Source organism: Watersipora subatra, chromosome 1, assembly GCF_963576615.1.
Source record: "Watersipora subatra chromosome 1, tzWatSuba1.1, whole genome shotgun sequence".
Classification (NCBI taxonomy): domain Eukaryota; kingdom Metazoa; phylum Bryozoa; class Gymnolaemata; order Cheilostomatida; family Watersiporidae; genus Watersipora; species Watersipora subatra.
Genome location: NC_088708.1, coordinates 23790435 through 23816666, shown reverse-complemented (window position 1 = coordinate 23816666; position 26232 = coordinate 23790435). Strand labels below are relative to the sequence as shown.

At 35.2% G+C, this 26232-nt stretch overlaps 1 protein-coding gene across 2 annotated transcripts; it reads left to right on the top strand.

Annotated features, from left to right (window-relative positions):
- The first annotated feature begins 1883 nt into the window (after positions 1 to 1883).
- LOC137400392 (cell division cycle protein 23 homolog) lies at positions 1884 to 26232 on the top strand. 2 transcript variants are annotated; one of them, XM_068086727.1, is made up of 14 exons: positions 1884 to 2020; positions 3377 to 3473; positions 4280 to 4457; positions 5845 to 5950; positions 10617 to 10749; positions 13002 to 13179; positions 14776 to 14873; positions 17662 to 17743; positions 19479 to 19643; positions 22099 to 22345; positions 23378 to 23456; positions 23824 to 23940; positions 25068 to 25299; positions 25627 to 26232. In XM_068086727.1, the coding sequence occupies exons 1-13, from the start codon at positions 1908 to 1910 to the stop codon at positions 25263 to 25265; spliced, it is 1791 nt and encodes a 596-aa protein (XP_067942828.1). In that variant the 5' UTR covers positions 1884 to 1907; the 3' UTR covers positions 25266 to 25299; positions 25627 to 26232. The 2 variants fall into 2 exon arrangements, with proteins under 2 accessions (XP_067942828.1, XP_067942824.1); XM_068086723.1 differs by having other exon boundaries at positions 25544 to 26232.

Genomic DNA, 26232 nt, shown 5'->3' with positions numbered 1-26232 from the left:
ATAAACATAAACCTAACAATGCCAAAGCATATTTCATTTAATTTTAGCTGTAACTTGACTACTGCCAATGCTGCCGAGTCTACATTGCACCCTATGTGAGTCTTGCTGTAAAATGTTGTTTTACATGTAATAGCAAACTTTTCAGCACCATTGTGCTAGTCTAATAAACTGAATGAACCTGAGTTGCTATTTTACAGTGGAAATATACTACCGATTATATATTTATGTAAACTTTGAATTTATAGTGAGTTCAAAGTTTACTTCAACCCAACTAGAGTTAAATGCTGAAATAGCAAGCAGACAAAACATGAACATAGTAAATATGAGGTTTTTAAAAAAGGTAAAAAAGCAAAAAATTACAGAGTTCTTGAATGTTGAGCAAACTTACATAAAAGAAAAACTATCTCTGTGAACTATTAACTGATAACTCTGTGAAAACTGAAGAAACATTTATGCCATTGCAAGACAGTTTGTAAGCAAAAACGGTTTTTATCTAGTAAATATCATATTGATAAGCCAAACTCAACTAATAAAAGCATGAAACAACAACTTTTCAAAATTTAACCTTTAATCAGAACAACCACAAATTACTGATTAATTAGTTGTATACATTTTTGAAGTCTATAATCCCATAAGCTGCCATAAAATTATCCTTACGGCCAACAACATTGGTCTAAACTTATGGACTGTCCTGGGAATCTGACGCTATTTATATGCCCAATGAAAATGGTAGTAGCAAGCGAGCAAAAGTTTACTACCTGTAATGTTCCTTTCGAGGTGCTCAATAGACCTGTTTTGTTTTAAATATTATGGGCTTGATTTGTGTTTTTTTTTCTATTAGATGCTCTATTATCCAAAATTGAGCTTTTTTCCGTATAATTGCTTCATGCGTCTAGTTTATTCATTGAGAAAAACAACCAATGAACAAGCATAACTGCTCACAAATATCCTAAACAAAATTTCAATTTCTTTATTCTAAGTATATAACCAATCAACAAGCTCATATGAGAAAAACATGTCTAAACATTTTGTCCCAGCACTACTGTGTCAAATGCCATGCTTTTGATAATGTTGAAAACAGCAGAAACTTGTAGGCAAACCAGCATTAAGAGTGTTTTTTAAAGAATGATAACCTAGATGGCCATCAAATCTATGTGACATCACAACATCACACAAGCATCACAACTACTGTAGCAGCTGTCTACTATAAATTAGTTAAATGTTACTTTAGAAACAGAACTACCAAAAAGTGCAAAGCAGCTATTATTACTGCGTCTGAGCTTAGAATAATAACACAGACTAAAAGTAACTTTTAGCAATCCCCTACTTATCAATGCTGTGTTATGTTGGTTTGGCCAATGATACACAACCGCCCTCCCCTCCCGCCCCCCCCCCCCCATATACAGGGAGGCTGTATATCATTGGTTTGGCCCAGGCTTGTTGTGACAAGTAGACATAAGCATGTAGTAACCAGGTTAACATATTTTCTAATAACTGCTTAAATCTGCAAAAAAAGTGTTCGTGGGCATTACTTTTTTACCATGCTAGGTTGTTTTTAGCTTGGCTACACCAGGACATTAGTTTAAGCATCGCAACTAACATAACGATGAACTTGTATATTTTTACATTGTTGGAGAAATTTCGCTTATAAAAATATTAATCTAGTATTAATAATTGAAGCAGGTGACGCAATATCGATATTAGCTAATTTGTATATCAGCAGATGCTAGATATAATATTAGCGTAGAAGTTTTCTTGCTGGTTTGGCATTCGGACGAATCGGTTATACTCCGCTCGCTGATCAGCTTCAGATCCCACTAAGAAGATAAGTAAATTGACAGGGTCGTTAGAGTAGCGAATCTCGTTTAGGCGTTCTTCTAAATCGCTGGCTAATTGAATAGATTGCCATGGCGGACAATTTGACTAAGTTTAGTGTTGCTGATCTTAAAAAGATTCGCAAGGAAGCCTTAACGGCGTACAATGATGCGAATATTCGAGGACTGGTGTATACAAGCAAATGGTATTAATGTTTCGCGTATTGCAGTTATACATTCTTTATTTTAAGAGTAATACAGTGCCACTTTTGCAGGAAAAATTAGCCCTATCTCCTGAAGCTGTACGAAACTCATCCTCAGTAAAGCTGGCTAATAGCTTTTAAATAATTTTATTAAAAAAAGTTTGTGGTAGCAAATTTCAAGTTTTTAATATGTTTGAAGAAAATATCTGGGCTCCAACGATTCTTGTTATTTTTTCCAGTTTCAAAATGCTCCTAGTAATGTTACAACGGCATCTCCCTACGGCATCCACTGTGTTGTTTTTTGCATCATTTACTGGATTTGAAAGCTAGCCTGTCTCTTAATACTTTGTGCAGATATCCATTAATTTCCATTCAAACTATTTGAAATCTTTTCAAAAATATGTGGTTTACTCAATATTTTTTAGCATATGACTCCGAATAGCTTCAAGTTTAATCTTCAGTTTCAAAATGAAATCTTTAAAAAACTTCTTAAAACTTTCAAATAAAACCTTTAGTAATATTTATATTAACAGTCAATGAAAATCTTTAATGCTTTGTCTTTTTTTATTGTTTATAAAACTTTGCTAGGTATACAAAAATCTAATAAACTTGCAAGATATTCATTAGAAGGTAAATAACAGACAGCTATTTTAAGCAGGACATGTAAGCGTTTTACTTTTTTGGCTTCAAAGTTGAAAAAGCTAATCAGATTTTGAGATAATTAGATAGATGTATAAAGGGATAATAATGGCCAGAGATTATAAAAGAGGAGTTCAATAAACTCACTTTGTGGAAATGAAATTGGAATTATTATATTTGTGAAAATTATTACGATAGTAACAAACATCTAGAACTGCAAAATGCTTCAAAATAATTGTTCCAAAAATCTAAATACCATGCGCTACATATCTGCATTATTCACCTGTAAAAATTACCTATGTAAAAATCGTTAATAGGCCTACTTGTTTTGGGTCGTTAAACATTTTTGCTCTAAGTTGCCATGAGTATTTTTAAAGGACCAAAATATTTAGGACTGGTGCTAACTTGACGGTTTTGTGTGCTTCTGGATTCCACACCAATTTTAGGCTATGCAATAACTCCCTAAAGTTTTAGTGTGATACTATAAAAGATATTCTCACCATCACTTGCTAACAAGTTGTTTATAGTTTTGGTGACACTCACACCGGGATCATTGAAGCTAAATAGTGCAGGTTCATAATTAGTTGATAGTTTTCACTAACGCTCCAAAATCTATGTTTACTACATAAAGCACAGCTTCGAGTAGTTATTGACATAGACTCTTAATTTTACTCTCACCCCTGCATATAATGTATGTTTAACCTAGCTGTTATATTGTAGGCTCTCTGAACTTGCAATGTCTTTAGAAGCTCAATTTCAAAAAACTAAACAGGAACTGGTTGATGATGACTGCTGTGAACTGTCAGCATCTTCAAGTGTATGTACACGAGTATATCTTAACGATTACCTTACAGTTTGTACCAACAAACACTTGCTGTAGTTTCTAATCAAACTACATGTATTTCTGTTTAATCATCATTGCATTTTTTGTCTGTCTCGATTGAGCTTGCACCTGTACTCAGGAGCCAGAATTGATGACTTCAACAGTCCAATAAATTATTCTTTTCACTAATCACAAGTTATTGTAAACATCAAAGCACGTAGTTCTCTCGGATGTGGGATTGACCAATAAATTCAAACATTGTTTTGTAATTGTACGATTAGCTAACAAGCCAGATGCTCACCAATAAACAATCTCCTACACCAATCAGAGAAGAGTGTTGTCAGATTATTTTTGGTCTAATAAAACAATCGAAGAATAATATTGATATTGCACACCAACCAGAGATCCACTTTAGTGCAATGTACCAATCAGTGATAAACCCTGGTACCAGTACTCAATCCATGAAGAGTACCGCTAATACAGGCCAATCAAAAAAACAGTAAAGAGTGGACCTTCATCCTCCAGTTTCTCTTTATTTTAGTACACAAATTTTATTTACAGCGTTTTTGTGTAGAATACCATGGGACTAACTAAAACTATAATGTTCATACTCAAATTGAAATACTGCTCTAAGATAATTTATGTCAGTATTGGTGAACCAAAGCAGTAAAACTTTGCCTAAAGCTAATTTTATTCATTGGATCAAGGAAAACCTAATACGTACTTGCATGCATGTGAGTTTAAAGTCTTATTATACAACTGAGTTCATGTTGTCACACAAGCTGTTTTTCTTTCACTAGTTACGGAGAGAAGAGCGCACGAAGCATGCAGTGGCCATGTCCTACTACCATCTCAAAGAATATCGGAGAGCTGAGCATCTGACCCTTGATGCTCAGTCAAAGCCCTTACAGTTTCTGCACTACTACTGTAAATACATGGCTGGGGAGAGTTCCACGGCTCAGAAAGAGCTCTTTTTTGGTCAGTCTATAATAAATACTAGGGCTTACTGTGGTGAGTCACTCATAGTCATGCTTACTGTGATGAGTCACTCATAATAGTGGTGCGTACTGTGGTGAATCACTCATAATAGTCATGATTACTGTGGTGAGTCACTCATGATAGTCATGCTTACTATGGTGAGTCATTCAGAATAGTCATGCTTACTGTGGTGAGTCACTCATAGTCATGCTTACTGTGATGAGTCACTCATAATAGTCATGAACAAGAGATAGCGCTTTTTTATAAGCTGTTCTAACTAAATAAAAGTAATTTTCAGACCATTTTGTTGATGCATAAAATATTTGTTATATTAAAAAGGTTTGTATAACCACTAACCTCCCTTGGGAATGCTGTAATTTTTTAAACATCCCTTACAATCATGTTCAGGGGAAATAATTTCGCGTGCACCATATTATGCAGCTGTCTCTTACATATAATCACCTAATTTCAGTTTACTTGAAACTTTAGTTTTCTTATAGCTAAATTGTTTGATCACAACTTGAACAAAGTCTCTGGTGTGAACCTGCCATTTGTTAAAGCTAATGTATCCGCTGACTATGTTTCAATAGAACCTTCACACTCTTTGTCTGGCACGGTTTGATCTGTGCACGGAGTTGTTTGCTAAGACTGATCAAGTGATATACTGATTACATCAAGAATATTAAATCACAGTTTTAGTGTCAATAATATTATCACAGTTTTACAAGACTTTTTTAAAGAATGTCAATTTTCTGTTTAGACTACATCTACTCTATTAGGATAAGTGCCATATATGGACGGCATGCATGGAGCTGTACTAACAAAGATTAAGAGAATGTGTGCTTTCTGTCCATTTTTCAGACAGGCTGGCTCGCATACTTCTGGAGTTTTGCATCGGGGTTTGCAATAGACACAATATCTTTAGGCGGGTTTGCATCAATTTAAATTTACATTTATTCTAAGCCCCGTAAATAAATGCTAAAAAAAATTTTATATCAAGTAAACTTTGATAATATGTCATAGTGATGGCGCATTTTGTCCCAACTTGTTGACCTTCTGTAAATACACCAGATTGTCTTGTGAGTGAAACAGGTAGTCATGAGCTGTTAGTTTAATATTGTCATTATAATGATATTAACACAGTTGCCTGTAGTCATAGGAAATACGTATGGGCAGGCAAAGATATAATTTTTATTCCAATCATGATATTTATTATATTGCAAATTTTCTTATCTAACATATTGTTCTATAATTGCTGTGTTAAACATGCTACTATTTTCGTCTAATATATTGGTGTACCACAATGTATAGTAGGCTCGTAGTAAATTTCTAGATTCTCTGCTTTATCAGAGAGTTACCTAAATCCTTACTCATGAGAATGTTACAGAAGGCAAGCAGAGCAGCGAGGAGGATAGGGAGCATCTGGTAGAGTTGTGCAGTGATCTCACTGATAAGCAAAAGGAGGGTGAGCTGGATGCATATCTACTTTACATGTGAGTCATATTATCTACTTTATATGTCACGCATACTATCTACTTTACACGCGAGTCATACCATCTACTTTACACATGAGTCGTACTATCTACTTTACACGCTAGTCATACTATCCGCTTTACATGTGAGTCGTACTATCCGTTTTACATGTGAGTCATACTATCTACTTTAATGTGAGTCATGCTATCTGCTTTACATGTGATTCATACTGTCTACTTTACATGTGAGTCATACCACCTGCTTTATATGTGAGTCGTACTATCTGCTTTACATGTGAGTCGTACTGTCTACTTTACATGTGAGTCATACTATCTACTTTACATGTGAGTCATACTATCTGCTTTACATGTGAGTCATAATATCTACTTTACATGTGAGTCATACTACCATGTCAGGGGTATTTGTACATGGGCAAGCTACTTAAATATTTGTGGTGTCAGGCCGTGCTGTACATGTTGCATTGATAAATTCCAGATCAATAAGGCACGCTGATTCCTGTAATCTATCCACGGTGTTGTTCATATAGACCAGGGGTGCCCAAATACATTTGCTGGAGGGCCAAACAGGTAACCAGGCCTTATCAGGAGGGCCAGACTTGAATACAGCTGTATATATGTAAATGTATGTGTATTTTAAGTAATGTGTAAGTAAACATATATACATGAACATAAACATGAAAGTAACAAGGTGTAACATAATAACATATGTAGGTTTATTCTCAACAAAAATCTACTGTGCAGAAGAAGTATCTGTAATGTTAATGAGACACATGGAAGCAAGTTTGCTTTGCAGCTATTGCTGCAATATCTGGTTTATCTTTGGTTACTGCTACAGCTAAGAGCTGTTGAGTATGTTCCTCTGTCAGTACACTCGGATACCTACTTTTTTATAAATGTCAGCTTTGAAAACATTGATTCACCCAAGCAGGTTGTACCAAAGAAAGTAAGTGCACTGCCATATTGCATAGCTTAGGATACTTCTTCTGTACAGCAGGTTGCATTCAGAACCCTCCAATAGTTTGCTCAGCAAATTAAGCTTTAGCCAGTATATCTGCCTTTAAATCACACAGCTTTAATTCTGCCACACCTCTCTGAACATGAGGAAAATTATCAACTTGGGCTTTCCAAAGCTGATGTGCCTGAAACGGGCACGCAACCAGCTCAATAATGTCATTGATACTATCGAAGGCAGCAAAGCGATGCTCCATTTCTGAAGAAACATCAATGAGAAAAGCGCGTGCTGCTGTAAGGTCCACGACATCATCACGACCATTCACAAATTATCTGATGATTGGAAAGTGGTTTATGTCCTCGTAAAAACAGTGGAGTTTGTCTTTAAAGGATGTTACTGCCTGCCAGAGTTCTACCACATTACGACCTTAACCCTGCAATTTCAAATTTAGGTCATTCAGATGAGCCAAAATGTCTGTCAGAAAAGCCATGTCTCTCAGTGAATGCTCCGATCTGAGAATCTCTAAAAATCGTTCTGCTGCATCTCCTCCAATCTCACTAAGAAACTGCTCAATATGCTGTCTTACAGTCCATACTCTTTGCAAAGCTCTACCCTTACTCAGTCATCTGCAAATATACATTAAAGTACATTGTATATTAAAAAATAATTGACAATATTCACAACTTTGCTGAGCTTTTTTACCTCATCATAATGTAATGAAAATAAGTATGTCAAATATAATTCGAAGATAGCAGTATGGTACTAACCTGACATTGTTGTGTACTAACAATTCATCATACTGAGAATCTGACTCCTGCCGGAGTTTTCTAAGCTGGTGGTGTCGTAGAGATGATTTTGATCTGAGAAAGTTTATTAGTTTCATTATGTTCAGCATAAGACTTCCATATTCATCTTTTAGTTGTGCACAGAGAATGCTTTCGTGTATGATACAATGAAATGCAATCATCTGAGGATTGTTTTCTTTCAGGCAATTAGTAAAACCAGAATATACACCCACCATAGCCGGGGTACCATCTATTGCTACAAAAATTATCTTATGTATTGACACTTTATGGGAGCCCATGCAAGCCTTGAATGCCTGATATATATTTTCTCCAGTCGTACGTTTTGTCAGTAGAATAACTACTGCAAGGTCCTCACTAAACTTGTTGAGATAATACCGAACAAACAAACTCAGCTGAGCAACATCATTTATGTCAGTACTCTCATCTATTGCAGGGTTGGAAAAAACCACGGTTTTTATGAAAAAACCAGGTTTTTATGAAAAAACCAGGTTTTTTTGGTTTAAACCAGTTTTTATGGTTTAAACCGGTTTTTATAATTTTATTATTGTTTTTGCAATTTTAAGTCTAATTAGCATCACTTACTATAGCTGCATGATTGAGTACTGAACATACATATGTGGAATCATATGTTAAAGATGGTACTGTGGGAGTTGTTATGGGAAAAAAGAAAGAAAACATATGTAAATTTCGGAATGAGTCTTTAATCAAACATGATCGATGAAATACAGAGCAGAAATCTTATGGCATAAAGTAAATATTTTACATACAGTTCTATGTATGAGTGGAAATTTTAATCCAAGTGATTAGTCGTGTGGTAGTGTAGAGCAGAGCATAATGCAGATGCATTGCTAGTGTTTGGAGCAGTGGCAGATGACTCAACTTCTATCACCTGGATACTAGCTTCTCTGTCTAAGTTGGTGTTGTCAGCTTGACATTTTGCTACGTGAAATTTAAGCCTATCTGCGTGACCTCGCGTTACAACAGCACACCTATTACATTTTGCCTTAGAACCTTTGCCTTTTGCAGTTCGAGTGAAAAACTGTCAAATGGAATCATGTGTGCGAGGCGTATAGGAAATTTGAAACACAACATTAACTTTTAAAAACACAAAAATCTTGATAAACGGAATTCTAACAATCCAACTACTTTGGCTTGTGCCCAATAAATTAAATATTGGTTTGCAAACTTAAAGCTTTTGCCCAAAAGGATTTTATTGTTTTAATTTCCAAGTAGAAGTAATTTTTTCTCACTGGCCAGACTTGAGAAAGTATTCATTCATTATTAGAGACGATGATTGAATTAGTATATTTCACATGGTTTTTCTATTTCATCATTAAAGAGGTCATTATATCACTTGATAAAAGCAATTGAAAATGAAATTCACTAATTTATTGTTGTGCTAGGATTTCATGTAGTTTTAACTTGAGCTCTGCCATCAATTTACTAATGTGTCCTAAGTACGTAAACTTTCACAGCTGATAATTACATATAATTGCATTTATATCGCACATAAACCACTACGAGCTTAAAATATTATGTTTTTTTTTTAAATGAAAAAACCACAAAAACCGATTTTTTTCGGCTGGTTTAAACCGCTCGGTTTAAACCATTGGTTTAAACCGAGCCAACCATGATCTACTGCAACTGAAAATGATTTACAACTGTTCAAGTTATATATGACACCTTCAGTCACATGATTGGCAATAGCTTCTATCCGTCGGACACACGTATTTCTAGATAGCGGTACTGACTGAACAGCTTGCTGAATATCTAGCTTTTCGGGGTAGAGCGCTTGAACGGCTGAAACCATGCATTCTTTGATCAGTTCACCGTGGCTGTATGGAGCCATTGCCTTGGCAATTTTATAACAAACCTCATAACCAGCAGTAGCTGCTCTTTGTTGCAAGCTTGTAGCTCCCCTCATCATAGCCATTTATCCATTAGCCGGCCTTGTTAATCTATCAAGCTGTTCCTGTCTCCTAGCTGTCCCTGGAGGAAATCTTCTGTCATAGTCAGGATGGTTTTGAGTGTAATGCCTTTTGATATTTGCTACCTTGTTTATAGCGACTGAATTATTGCATATCAAACATAGGTTTCCCTTTTACTTCATGAAAAAAGAATTGTGTAGTCCAGTTTGGATTAAAACGTCGGTTTTCTCTGTCTACCAATCTCTGAGCCATGATTGCTTACGAATTATTTTTTAAAGTCATTAGTCATACAATCAAACAATTTATGCTGAGAAATCCCCCACACTAACGCAAAACTAAACTTTAGTATTGCCGATAATGCCGGTCAGGTGATTTCAGATAACTACCGTACCTGTTGGACTATTAGCCGCTACGTTTTTGTGATGTTTTGAGCCATGCGGCTGATTTAGAGGCTGCGGCTATTCTGCAGTTTTTTTTTTCGCTGATAGGGCGCATTAAATGGCTTCTGTGGTTAATGCGCCTTTAGCGGTGAAATAAAAAACGAAACTTTGCCTACTGCAGTACTGTTCCGTTAGGCACTGGGTTAAAAACGTCGGTTAATACGAAACAGTGCCTAACGGCACTGTTCTGTTTTAACGAGCAAAGTTGCTGCTGTGTTGAAAGCACCGTCATAAGTTCTGCGGCATATACAAAAGGTGCGACCTATGTATTGTTTTATTACCGTTTTTTTTAAATAAAGCAGATGTGGCCAATATAGAGGTGCGATTAATAGTCCGAAAAGTACGGTAATAATTACTACTGATACAATAACAATAATACATGGCCAAACAAACTCTTTAAAATTTTCAAAACATTAAAAAAAATTACAACAGCTGGGGGGCCTGATAAAAACAGCTGGAGGGCCGGATCAGGCCCGCGGGCCTCCATTTGGGCACCTGGGATATAGACCATATTAACCTGTTGCATTTATTCATTATCAGATATGGAATCGTGTTGAAAAAAAGTGGTTACATGGAAGAAGCGCAATCATCATTTCTGAAAGCTATAGCCTTAGAGCCCTGTCTGTGGAGTGCTTGGTATGAGCTGGCTTCTATGATCGATGACCGTAATGAAGTAAGCATAGGCTTAGGTCCATTTATTTATAGATATATAAGACTTTCAAAAATTTAGGTACAGGCAGTTTCATTGCATTTAGAAAAACAAATAAGCTTAAAGGTTGACTTGCAACAAAATTCACATTACAGGTATTTGGTTTGAAAAGATTTACCATGTCTTACTCTGTTGTGTTGTAGGTGCAAAATATGTGGAAATGTGATTACAAGCTCTTAAAAGCTCATAAACGAACTGTTAAAAAATGGCCATAGGTTGGAATCTCTTATTTTGATGATGTATCCAACTCGACGTGGTTATTGTTTTGACAGGTGATGTTATCGCGTGAACTGAAAGGGCAATAAAAGGCTCAATATAAAACGTCTCATAGTACTAGTTTATGACAAACACTTAGGGTTCTACCGCAAAGCCCTTATTAAATATAGATGCTCGCTACTTTACAGTTTCGTTTCATCTAGGTCTAATTATCTAGTCGTAATCTAATCATGTGACCCATATTTTCTGCCAAATAGCACCAACAATTTCTGCAGTAATTTCTGCACCAACATTTCTGCAGTTCTAACCATTACAGGTGATCAACGGGCTCGTCATGTTTATCAGAGAATGATATGCACTCCCTCGAGCTAAGGATAAAAAATTGAGCTGATTTTTAGGGTAGGTTTTGAGATATCAGTGCTCAAAGTGACAGCATTACAATGATGATGAAATAGACGCATAAGAACAATAGACATGGTTTTATTAAATGCGTGAAGTATATTTGTGAAAATATTTCGACAAATGAGGTTGTATGAAAGGGTAAACAGAAGCACATCGTGTTCAACTGCATCACATTTGAACCGTTTTGAGATGGATTCCAACCTGCGGCCGTTTTTGTGATGGCTGCAATTAATTGTTTGTTTTTGAGCTTTTAAGAGCTTGTAATTACATTTCCACATATTTTGCACTTACAACACACTTGATACCAAATAACTGTAATGTAAATATTGTTGCAAGTCAACCTTTAGGAAACTTGTTGAGTATTGTTATTTTTAAAGGAGCTGTGAGAATTTTATACACGTTTTTCCGCAATAACTTCCTTGATTTTTAGACTTGTTTTTCTCAGGTTGCTGTTACTTAATTGGTGCATTCAAGTGTTTTCACCTACATGTCTCTGCTGCTGCCTATGTAGTACTTTAATATCAGTATGTTGTGAAAAACTTTAAAACTAGCTTCCTATCAATAACAGATTTTGTGTGGGTTAATTTTTGCAACATTTAAACAATTTTGAGAAAAGTAAAATCCATGTTTAAGTGATATTAAAATTTGTTGATTTTTGCTCTATGGCAATAGCAATATGATAGTACTTGGCATAGCTCTATGGCAATAGCAATATGATAGTACTTGGCATAGCTCTATGGCAATAGCAATATGATAGTACTTGGCATAGCTCTATGGCAATAGCAATATGATAGTACTTGTCATAGCTCTATGGCAATAGCAATATGATAGTACTTGGCATAGCTCTATGGCAATAGCAATATGATAGTACTTGGCATAGCTCTATGGCAATAGCAATATGATAGTACTTGGCATAGCTCTATGGCAATAGCAATATGATAGTACTTGGCATAGCTCTATGGCAATAGCAATATGATAGTACTTGGCATAGCTCTATGGCAATAGCAATATGATAGTACTTGATGGAGATTGATGATTGATGGAGTGGCTTGCAATAGTCATAAATCTGTAGCATTGGATACCTGAAACATTAGGTGTGATAATAACAGATTAATATTAGGATTTGTTTTCGTAACGAATATTTGTTTATGTTTATGGAAGTTTTCCGAAAGTCTAAGGCTAAAGAAGATGGTGTGGTAGGAATGCATTGCCCGTAGTATTAGATTTTTAGTTAGTTGTGTAAGTAGTTGGCTGCATAACTATAACCGAAAGACTTTGGGTTTATTGTTGGCCAGCGCCCATATTTTTCATCAAGTATGCCGTGTGATTATAAATTGTTTTATAAGAAATTTACTCTTGGTTGTAATAAGGTTGCCTGTTTTCCATAGTTTGTGATAAAATGTGTGGAACTGGCTGCTGCACCACATCTTTTAATGCAAGACAGATTAAAACACTATTTACTGCGATGGTTTCAAATTTGCGCTGCCATGTGCAAACACTTAAATTTCAAAAGCTGTGTTAAAAGCCTACAAATACGTGGTTATGCCAAAATATGTGTTATTTAAAAACTTTAACCCCTCACAATGTTGTCTGCGTAGTTGTCCAAGCTGCAACTTCCTGACCATTGGATGAAGAATTTCTTTCTCGCTCACACTTACCTTGACCTACAGCTCGGTGACTACTCCGCTTCCATTTATTCACACCTACTAGAGAATGGCTTCGGCGAGAGCAGCTATGTGATTGGCCAGCTGGCTGTTGCATATGACAACACAAAGAGTAAGTGCTTATACTTGCGGATTATGTACCAGCATCAGGAACTAACAATGACTGGTGATTGTATGGCGGTAGCAAAAGTTTCTAAGGTTCGCAGTCTTAACAGATAGACAATATAGAAACAATCCTTAATGATTTTGTACCAGAGTGCACATGGTGTATTTCTCTAGAATCATCTCTTTTATTGGCTTTCTGTTGGATGTTACACTTCATGTAAAGTACATATGAACAGATTGCATCTTGCAATAATGACCTCTACTTGGTCTTTAAAATGTGCAATTTAGAAAATGTTGAAAAAATTGTTTGTACTGCAAGTAGATGTGTAGCGATGTGTAACAATATGTAGTGCGTAAAATGTGTAGATGTGCCATATGTACCATAATGATGTGTGTATATATGCAGGTACAGTGGAACTTCGGTTCTCAACCACAATCCGTTTCAGAAAGTTGTTTGAAAACCAAGTTGTTCGAGATCCGAAACAAGTTTTCCCATTAGAAATTAATGCATGTAAATTTTAATCCGTTCCAAGTTGATTTAACAACTTCGGTAAAGTATTTTTTAACATTTTACGCCATAAACTGTACTGTATATTGCATACTATAAATAAAAATGGGTAGATATAAATCGTGTTTAATCTTAATAAAAGATTTTCTATTTATGATGATGAAAAAAGAAAACAAAAAGTAAACATTTCGTATGCTTTGCTCTTAAAACATTGAAAATATTAAAGTTTATGATACAATACTAAAAACCTCAGAAATTGATAATGAAACAGCAAATAAATGCAACAGATCAGTTACATCAAAAATCGTGTGAAAAAGAAAATAGAAACAGCAATGGCACGTTTACTTCACATCTTTGAAGAAGAATCCTTCTCCAAAACATTTTAGGGTAACTCGACTGGAAGAGTTGCGTCCCTAGAAAATCTCTTCGGTGGAGGCGACGCTCTCCCTGATGGCTCCTTTTGTAAAGAATTTATGACGCGAAACTTCCCCCATTTGTTTGAGAACCTTTCGAAAGTGGCTCATAACAACGTCGTTAAACATAAACATGCTGTTTCCGGAGCTGTTCCGAATGGTTAATTCAAATGCGCATGCTCCGATTTGGTCGAGAACCGAATTTATGGTCGAGATCCGAGACGAACAAATCTCAAATTTTTTGGTCGAAAACCGAGTTGGTCGAGGACCAAAGCGTTCGAGAACCGAGGTTCCACTGTATGTGTTTTATCTTGATTTACATTTGTGTATAGCTCTGCATAGCATACTACATCCGTATAACATGTACTCACGCCAGTTGTGCATTATACATCACATACATTACATAAAATATGTCCATACACCAGTAGTCCTGCATTGCATGCATACGGGTGTAGGTGTACTTTACATACTACATAGGTAAAGAATTTAGTGCCTTGATTCATACTATGTAGTAATATGATAAACAGATATGGTTTATCTAGCATTTCCTATTTGAACATATCTTTGTGTTAAGAGAGTGGTAGGAGTGTTCATTTGGCATGGTGATCAATTTTTCTGCAGTGATGCTATGCTTACTATAACTTTGGTGAAAAGGTATGACTATTGTGTACACGTGTTATAGATGTCGACATGGCAAAGGACTGTTTTGTTGATCTCAGGAAGAAGGACCCGTACCGACTGGACAATATGGATACCTACTCAAATGTGCTTTATATTAAGGTCTCCTAGCTTTCATTTTTATCCCTAATTATATTCCTTCGTGCATAGATACATGGGTACTAACTTTTCTAAATATGTGTTAGCTAGGTGAATGTCCGGCGTTGCCCGGGTAATAAAAAAGTATTTGGACAGAAAATTTATTTTATTTAACATATAACAACAGCTACCATTCTAACTTTTGAGCTTCATATCATGAGAAAAGTTCTTGTGCAGTCCAAATGAATTAAGAGAAAAAATAAAACAACTGTAAAGGTTTTCAAACTTTTCCAAACAGCTGTAACTTTTAACTTTCATTTAATGAAAAAGTGTCTTGGTGAAATAAATTTGGAAGAAAAATAGACCCGTAAAGGTGTTTAAATGTAAATGTGAAATCACTAGCAAGTAATGACTAAATATAGTCTGTTTTGCTACGATTGCAATAAAAGAATTATTGCGTATACAGTTTTATGATTTTAGTTCGTTTCAGTGTTGGCATCATAGGGCGAAAATATCGTATAGAGTGATATAGAAACCCATAGTATATATCTAATACAAACACCTGGTAAAAATCATCAAAGTCGTCATTGAAAAATAGTAGCAAAACAATATTTTAACCTTAGTAACTATGGTTATCTACGATAACTTTAGTGCATTTTGTGGTTATGATCTGCAAAAAAATGTTACATTACAATTTACAATGTACTGCGTGCGGAACGAATCGTGCAGAGTTTTATCCTTTGAAACAGGCGTGTAAAATAAATGCTGAGTCTAACTTAAATAAGTTTAGCTTACTAAACACATACTTAAAGCAAGTTTTAGTATTTATTTTAGTAAACTTCAAACTTGTAACTAAGATTTTATCACTTATCTGTTTGCGAAATTCATTTTTACCATAACGGATAAAGCTGAGCTGAGATGGCGAGCAACGCATATTTCTTAACAATGTATATAATCAGTACACAAATCGCCAAAATGTAAATTCCAGATAAATCTTTGTTGATATTGTATGGCGGGAAAGCAAATTCGCCCTAGTATGGTAAGGACGAAAAATCATCGTGTTTTATAGAGTTAGGCAAAAAATATTTCATAATAGGGACATCGTAACCCGTAGGCGCAATTTATCAATTAATACGTTTTTTATCATGTGAAGTCGAGAAAAAGGGTATACAGTATATAGTGAGAGCGATCGAATCATAAAAGCCTTCGTAGACTTGTAGTTAGACGATTGGTTTACAAACATGTGGGTGGAATCTTCCTGAGTCCAAATCCAGCACGATGCGAGCTTTTCATTCCTAGATTTTAATAGCTATAGCTGGACAGACCGAATCACAGACAAACACTGAGATTTATCTATATAGATTGTTATAGAAGTGCCATCAGTCTCTAGAGATGATGATAATATACCTGCTATAATTCATGTTCTACCTCTCTCTAGAGATGATGATAATATACCTACTATAATTCATGTTCTACTTCTCTCTAGAGATGATGATAATATACCTACTATAATTCATGTTCTACTTCTCTCTAGAGATGATGATAATATACCTACTATAATTCATGTTCTACTTCTCTCTAGAGATGATGATAATATACCTACTATAATTCATGTTCTACTTCTCTCTAGAGATGATGATAATATACCTACTATAATTCATGTTCTACTTCTCTCTAGAGATGATAATAATATACCTACTATAATTCATGTTCTACTTCTCTCTAGAGATGATGATAATATACCTACTATAATTCATGTTCTATTTCTCTCTAGAGATGATGATAATATACCTACTATAATTCATGTTCTATTTCTCTCTAGAGATGATGATAATATACCTACTATAATTCATGTTCTACTTCTCTCTAGAGATGATGATAATATACCTACTATAGTTCATGTTCTACCTCTCTCTAGAGATGATGATAATATTCCTACTATAATTCATGTTCTACTTCTCTCTAGAGATGATGATAATATACCTACTATAATTCATGTTCTACCTCTCTCTAGAGATGATGATAATATACCTACTATAATTCATGTTCTACTTCTCTCTAGAGATGATGATAATATACCTACTATAATTCATGTTCTACTTCTCTCTAGAGATGATAATAATATACCTACTATAATTCATGTTCTACTTCTCTCTAGAGATGATGATAATATACCTACTATAATTCATGTTCTACTTCTCTCTAGAGATGATGATAATATACCTACTATAGTTCATGTTCTACCTCTCTCTAGAGATGATGATAATATTCCTACTATAATTCATGTTCTACTTCTCTCTAGAGATGATGATAATATACCTACTATAGTTCATGTTCTACCTCTCTCTAGAGATGATGATAATATTCCTACTATAATTCATGTTCTACTTCTCTCTAGAGATGATGATAATATACCTACTATAATTCATGTTCTACTTCTCTCTAGAGATGATGATAATATACCTACTATAGTTCATGTTCTACTTCTCTCTAGAGATGATAATAATATACCTACTATAATTCATGTTCTACCTCTCTCTAGAGATGATGATAATATACCTACTATAATTCATGTTCTACCTCTCTCTAGAGATGATGATAATATACCTACTATAATTCATGTTCTACCTCTCTCTAGAGATGATGATAATATACCTACTATAATTCATGTTCTACCTCTCTCTAGAGATGATGATAATATACCTACTATAATTCATGTTCTACTTCTCTCTAGAGATGATGATAATATACCTACTATAATTCACGTTTTGCTGATTCAGACATATTTGATGTTGCCCGTCTCTGGTTACAGGAGATGAGAGAGGATCTTGCAGATTTGGCCGCAAAATGTATTGCCATTGACAAATACAGAGCCGAGACTTGTTGTGTTATAGGTATGTGAGCTTTTTAATCTCAATTCAACATCGCCCGGGTACCTGCATTACTAATGACTGAAGGATCAGCTGTAGTGCTGCTTTGATTTTGCCGAAAACAATGTCTCGTGGTATCATTGTCTCTGGTACTCATTACTCTAAGAAACATAATTCACATTGTTTAACAATTTGTACCTTCATACAAGAGTCAGCAATTGAAACGTATGTTTTTATGGCTGACCAAAGTTACCATGAGGTGTGTGTTCGTAGGTGTCATCCTGCACTTGCAACCCTAAATTTGTTTAAGTAACTGATTAGATAGTTTTCTACGCAACTACATGTATAACTACATGTATAACTACATGTATAACGTCAATAATTCTCAGTTGTTATGCACCTGCGCTGCGGCTTTCCATGAGGAACTTACATAAAATGAGGAAAATACATAAACTCCACTACTAACTCTCATACATACAACAAAGCAGCCTCTGACAAAAATCAATTTTATGCAGAATTAAATGCAGTTACCGCTGATTATTAAGCGTTGGTTAGTTATTGTAAACAACAATATAGATGCAATGTAAACTGATCAACTGCGGACGATGCAGTTTAACACTTGACGTTTAACATTTAGCTGCAAGACGGAAATGCCTGACGCATGCTAACGTAATCCTGGTGCATTACAACCTTTTTTTATATGATACGTTATTGGCAATCATTACAATGACATAGATACACCACATACTAAAATAAAATGCATTGCGGTTGTATCACGGCTTGTGCAAAATGTAAAACTGCAAAACATAGCTTGTGGATCCGGAAAAGGTTTTGCATAATGCTATCCGTTCAATTGATGCTCTAGAAAGTGCCATGTTCTCATAAATCTCAAACTACATCTGAGTTAGACTAACTATAAGTTACTGTTAACCAAATAAAAATGGATGTTTAATTTTATGTAATTCTGTTGAAATTTAATCATGTTAAAGGTATTCCAATTTATTGACTGATTTGTTTTTAAACATTTTAATACAAAAATGTAAATGTTTAAAAATTTGAAAGGAATTTTAAAAGCTGTTCGTATGTTGTAAGCATTGCAAAATCTGCTTGTTATCCAGCTTGACTGCCATCATTCATTCATTTTCTGCCATGTCAGCTCTGAGCTGGATGTGTCGACAGCTAACAATCGTATTGTTTACACTCTGTCTTTTCTCATTTCCTTTCTCGAAAAAACACCTCTTGTAGAAGAAGGTTACTGGAAATGTTATAAAAGTTGCAGTTGATTTTATTTCATTTCCCAACATTTTTTGCAAACTTTTTTCCTCTGAGAACAGTGCTTAGTGTCCCAGTGCCAAAAATTGACTATAAAGTTCCAATGAAGGTGACCGGGTAAAGAGCCTTTAAGCTGTTTATCGATTAGCTATTATGAACTAGAGTACTACTATACGTTAATAGTGATCTACCGCTCGAGTTATCTTTGTACTCAGACCTAATGGGCTTTTCTGCGCTGCTGTCAGGGTATCATCTTTTACCATGTACTATAAATAAAACACTGGCACCAAGGTCAATGCTGTTACCTTTCTTAGGTCATTATCTCATGCTTACCAAGGCTGTTCTGTTAGTTGCTCACAGAGATTGTGATTCAAATATATTTACCAGAATTACCATTTATTTCTTAGTTGGTAAGCTAGCTGCACCCATGCTGCCTACAATCTTCCTTATTTATTACAAAGTTACTAAAGCTGATCAACCATTTTAGGGAACTACTACAGCATTCGTGAGCAGCACGAACATGCTGCCCGTTACTTTCAGCGAGCCCTCAAGCTTGATCCCAAGTTTATATCGGCTTGGACCCTGATGGGACATGAATATATGGAGATGAACAACCAGAGTGCTGCAATACAGGCCTACAGACAGGCTCTCGGTGCGTATTCATCACTTGAAATGGCCGTGTTTCCTTGATATGACATGGTGTGGAGTGAGCAGCGAGCAAGTCTGCATTCAGAAAGATTTGTATAGATTACAGTAATCTAGGTAGTACTGTTATTTAAAAAAAAACCAATTTCCCTGTGCTTCAATTGGGGTCAGAGATATTCATTCATATCACACTATACATCTTTGACCTTTGTACTCAGCATTTTATGGTTGTGTATTAACGCTATTGCATGTGGAAAGTTACCCAACGACACACTCAATGTAGGTTACTTAAGCTGACCTGAAGTCATCATCCCATATACCAACTTCGACTTACATATTTCGATGTGAAATTTTTGCAAATAACATGTACACATGTATTTTATTGTTTTGACAATAAAGTAGTTTCTAACATAGAATGTTCAAGTCTTTTTAAAATATTGCAATCTTTTAAGTAAAAGTACAATCAATGATAGAAATTAAAAATAAAACCTAAAAATAGTCAACAATTCATAATTTAATTTAGTTAATCTAAGTTAGTGTTTATCATTCATTCTACCCCCAAACGTGAGGCCAAGCCTACAGATTTCTTAGAATGTTTTAAAGGCAAAAAGTTAACGCTTTTTCTTAATTATTACATTTGCAATTTGGTTTTATGGGTAATTTTGGATTTTATATTTACATAGTTTTATACAATATATTTGTTTTCATGATGTATTTAATTATTTGAAGTATTCATTGGTTTATAGTTTATTTTTTCTTTAGCTCAGAAATGAATTAAACAGACTGCTATGTGTTCTTTTAAGAATATTTGTACATCACAATAATTTCAACTAACAGATTAACTTCGCATGTCGAGTTTTACTGTATATATTAGTCTTGTATCAACTATATTAATAAGTTTTCAACTTGTTGACCAAGTTTGAAGATTTTTCTGGCAATCCATATGGAAAGTTTAAGCAATGGAACTTCAGTGATATGTAGCTTTTTGCTAGGATTATAAGCTGCTAAAAGAAGCCATTTTGCTTTAGAGAAATTCTAATTTATTCCTTGGCAGAAAACTATTACTACATATATTTCGGAAATTAGCAATTTAGTAATATTCTTCATTTTGAAGGTGTCTACTGAAGGCTTACTCGAGTTTGCAAGAAATTTTACTAATAAAAACGTTATCTGCAGAATTAAAATCTCATAGACAAGTAAAAAATCATGGGTTAAAATTGTGGTAAGATTTTCTTAAGGAGTTGTTTTTCTACAGTTTACTTGTAGGAGTTGCCTATTTGCTATGTGCTCAAATTGCGATGAAATTTGTACTTCAAGTAAAATAACCTGCTTGTATTTCCTATTGCTAATAGCAGATGAATAGCAGATGAAATGCTAGAAATATAGCAGCAGGTACATTGTTAGGTTCTAAATGGATGAATAAATGTTTATATTTCTACACACCCAACAACTGGTATGTTGCTGTTTGACTTTGCTGCATAACATTGCTGTTTTATGGCTGACAAAGACTAATATACTATATAATATTAGTATTATATACAGTGTATATAAAACTAATATATAAGATATAAGACATTATATCTACAATTAGTTACTTATTTTTTGGTTTATATTTGTAAAGGACCGTGTCACTGTGAGAGAAAAATCTGCTAAAGGCAAAAATTTGTTCTTTCTATAAAAACCGAACTTTATAAAATCATTACATGTACTCCTACAATGTACATGTACTTTAAGTTGTATGAGTATATTTTGGGGAGTTGTCTTCTCTAATAACTTTGTTTCACAGCAATGATAAAGAAAAAGACAACTTTTTATATGCTTGTTTAAAAACTGTTTTTCTGACCTTGAAAGCATAAACTCATCCTTCATTCATGTTTTCTTAATCAGGGGAATGCATGAAAAGGAATTTAAAAATTCATTTGGTCTAAATGGTGAAAGCCTTTTGCTACAAATATTTTAGGCTTCATGCTACGCTTGATTTTAGGACTAGTTCTCTAAGTGTTGTATTTATGGAAAATTTTGTGTGTTACTCATTTCTTGTGTTATTCATTGTTTTATTTTTGCAAACAGCAAATCATAAAAACAACCAGTTTTACTTGCATAGAAGCCGTTCAATCTATTCAACTCAACTGAATGTATTAATTGAGTGTAAATTTAGCTATTCAAACATTTTGTCATGAAAATTAATTTTAAAAGCCGAGGTTCTGTTATTTATGCATCCAAAGCTTTCACTGACGTTCGGGATAGAATTTGCTAAATTCATGATATGACACTTGTGCTTCCCATAGAGACCTATACACAAACACCATCGGTAATTGTTCTGATAGTGCAGACAACTTCATTTTTAACAAATGAAGTTGTTTGCACTATCAGACAACCATCAGGTTAATTTTATTACAACCATACACTACCCTGAATATCTTAATCGCACAGAATAGTGAATCTATGCATGACTATTGCAGAAGTGGACTCTCGGGACTTCCGTGCTTGGTACGGACTCGGACAGACACACGAGATACTCAAGATGAATCACTACTCCCTCTACTACTACCAGCAGGCCCTCAAACTCAGACCTAATGACTCACGCATGCTCATGGCCGTCGGATTTGCCTATAAACTCCTCAACAAACCGCAGGAGGCAAAGATCTGCTTTTGGAAGGCGCACATGATTGGCGACCCTGAGGGAATTGCATTAACTCATTTAGCCAAGTAAGTAATTATAGATGTCAAGGTTAAACTGTGAAAGAAGCACTGGTTTTCAGTTTGGATGCTTTTCGGGTATAATACGAATTCTGGCGGTTTGAGTGCTCCAGAGGTAATTTAAAGATGGCAGGTTTGACTGCAAAATATTGATTACTATTCCAGATTGTATTCTCGTAGAAAACAAGGTAAGTTAATAAATGCCCAAAATGCTTTGACAATCTCTACACGGATAACGTATGCGTAGACGGCGTTGTGTTCCGATTGCTTCACCCTCACAGTTTTGAGAAGGATCATGCTGGTTATTTGCAATGAGCTTTCTTGGCAGTAGCATCATGAAAATAGTAACTCGAGTTTGTTGCAAATTATTAATGCTTGTGTAACAAGTGTGTTCAATAAATACTAAAATGTTTTTTCGTTCCTCCATATTTATAAGTCATATTTTATTTGGCAGAAAAATTATCTTGTTGATCGCATATCATTGATAATTGTGTATCGAGGACAACTCTATGTTAATGGATATGCATCGGTGTTCGATATATTATCATGTGTTTCTTGGGGATTTGGTATGATTGGTCTCATAGACCAATTCATCCAGAGACATTCAGTCTAAAACTGATTCGTCCCATATATCATTTGGTTTAGTGACGATTAGTAAACAGATCGCCATTTGCAGCAAGCTTTTCCTTTTCTCTCTAGGATAGCTCAGTTTCCCACACAAGAGACACCATTTTGGCGCAAACTATTTTTAATGGTAAATAGATCAATTGTATACCTATATTTGAACGAGTTGATTGTAGACCAATCATGTTGTTGGATCAACCATACCATTAGACGAGTTGATTTTAGACGAATTTGTTGTGGACCAATTGAAATTGGGCCAATTGTCGTCAGACCAATTGTCCAAGACTGGTTCCTTTGGAGAGCTATTCCAAAAGCACCCAATATAACAGGTTTTATATAACTGCAGTTAACGATTATTGGTAACAAAGATGTGACAATGTTAGGCAGATATATTAATGCCATGAGGGAATGTCGCAGGTTGCATGAAGCGCTGAAGGAGGATGAGAATGCAGCTGCAGCATACACCAAGTTCGTGCTCGACTCTACGCAGTCTGGGGTACGCTTCATTTCCATAATTCTCTCTGTGATTGGTTCATTATTGTTGACACTTGGTCATTGACTGATAAACTAGGTCACTTGTGATAAAATGGTTTTAGATGCATGCAATGGAAGCTTGTCACACAAGAGTTGGCATTGAAGGCCAGCTTCAAAGTTTTTTTTATCTATGCTTGAAATTGAACCAGATGAGGAACCAAGTCTCAGTTGCTAAATGGAACAGTTTAGGGAAGATGTTAAAGGATTTGATAATTAAATGTGGCATCATGGTAGTTCTCAGGGCATGTTTACCTTACACCTCTGTCTTTTCTATATCCTACCCCATCCTTCTGAAATATTTTTATTCTTCACTGTTTGATTTGTTACAGGTGAGTAACCCGAAGGATATGGCACACGCTTACAAGTTCCTCGCTAACTATAATCTGAGAATCAAGAACCATGAAGAGGCTTACATTGCAGCACAAAAGTGTATAAATTACTTAGAGGTGTGTATATTCAGTAGGGAACTGCCTTTTGACAGCGTTACTCAGGTACTTGGTACATCGTTCACTGAAGTGGTGACTATAAAGGCTGGTGTCTGATCATAATGATGTTTTCACTAACGATAAGAAACATCTTACTGTGTTACTAAACTGATAATAAAGTTATACATTCAGGTTTATTTGCAGCATTTTTTTATGAAATTTAAAAATTCTTGTTGGAAGGGCAGGCTTATAATTTCCAGTAACCGTTATAATGCAAAATTGCACTCATACATTAACAAAGTTAGCCAGCCAATGAGTTGTGACTGAAGCATTCCGAGTGTGCACTAACACCGGTATGCTGGGTGTAACGCACTCGTCTGTGGGACCAGCCCCTATATACACTATCTATTGTTAGCAAGGCTCAGCATGGTAGAAAGGGCAAAATGTAGTTATGATTCAAGGAATGTAGAAATGATTTGCAGCTCGACGCAAGGAAGCAACATCATATTGACTATGCTTAATTGACTGCTATTGGATATTTGCAGCTGTTTACACAAAACATAGCGGTTGTTGGAAACCTTATATTACCTATTAGCGAGTGGTTTTAACAACACCCTGTTTTTGAATGAGTTGATTTTGTTTAGAAAAAATATAACAATAATAATAATACAAGCTGTAGGCTTAATAATTATAATTAATAGTAATTAATAATAATAATAGATAATGATTATGCTCTTCTAAAGTGTTCCCATTGGATTTGCAAATTAATTGGCTTTGAAATGAATTAAACCAAATTAAATGTATTTTTAAAAGAATATTTGCTCCAAAGTATGGTGCCTTCGACATATGAATCAAATAGTATGAGAAAACGTTAATTTTATCTGTCGAAGTGTGGCTGCGGTGCTAACGAAAATACAGGTGCAAAGAACGTATTAATGGTGGCATAAGCCAAGAATAATAATAGTGTTGTCTAAATATAAATTCATAGGTGTTAACTATTCATTATATCACCACAATCACTTGACATTAAATGGACCGTTGTGAATTTACATCTTTTGGTAATGTAGTTTTCCAGAAGCATTAGTAATGGTGAAAATGATTACACCTTGGAAAGGTTAGCACGAATGTTTACGATGCATTCGTTGCAGACCCGAGAGGAAGGAAAGGCACTTTTGCAGCAGATCACAAAGACAAGCGGCATACCAGGAATTGCTGCTGATCTCCACCATTTTGCTTCCAACGAAACCTTTTCAGATGATATGCTCGGCCAAACTTCGGCTACCCCAGGGCCGCACTTATCTCCTAAAAACTTACACTTCATGACTCCTGACCATTGCGACCAATAAGATTCTCTCATGCACACCGTGAATAACTACCCGGGTAAGTGTAGTGCTAGCGAAGAGCTATTTGTCATCAATATGTTCAGATGAGTTCCTTTATATCTTCCTTTTGCCTCAGTTGCTACTATCAACATTTCATGCAAGCAGCTGTTTGCCTTGCGCTGAACTTTTCTGCAGTGTCCACTACCAGTTTGTAGTAAAATTGGAGTTTAAATATTTACTATATCTTACCATAAATAACCAAACTCAAAGTTGGTTGCTGAGCAATGACTTGTCAATTGTAGCAACAAGAAATTGGGAAGAGGAAATCGTGATTGATTAGCCCGGTGTCATTTGTGTGATGGTTGACACCTGCATGCTTTTGCAGTGCACATGCCGTGATACTCGCCAGCTGCCAGTTGCGAAAGAGTCCTGTCTGAGATGATCATGCATCAGATGTGTGACCACAACTGTATCATGCCCAACCCACGGTTTACTTCATGCATGCGGTGTGCTTGAAAATATGACATGCTGAGGAATTTGCTAGAGCTGGTGTACTTTTATTTTTTCAGGGCACTTCCGCGTACTTGTTCGACTAACAGCACTCTACAGACATGCTGTGTGAATCACCAATGTTCAGCATTTAGATCTATTAGGAAATATTGAAAATAATTCTTTTTATACTGTAGCTTTGCTCATTGTTTTATTGGCTAATATATTGTCACTATTCATTGCCATTATTGCAGCTGGTATTAAAGGAGGCATAACACATGAATATTATTAACTTTGTGCTATAATACTAATACATTTGTTATATTTGAATTTATGCCTCAGGCTACCTATTATGTAATGATACATATAAGTGTATATCTAAATGATGGGAGTTTTTCATATTTTCATAACATCTAAAAATGGAATGTGTGAGTTGTTTTTGTAGTTGTCAAGTAAGTTTGATAACAAAAACAGTAATCTTTGCTAACTTTTCATATATTGT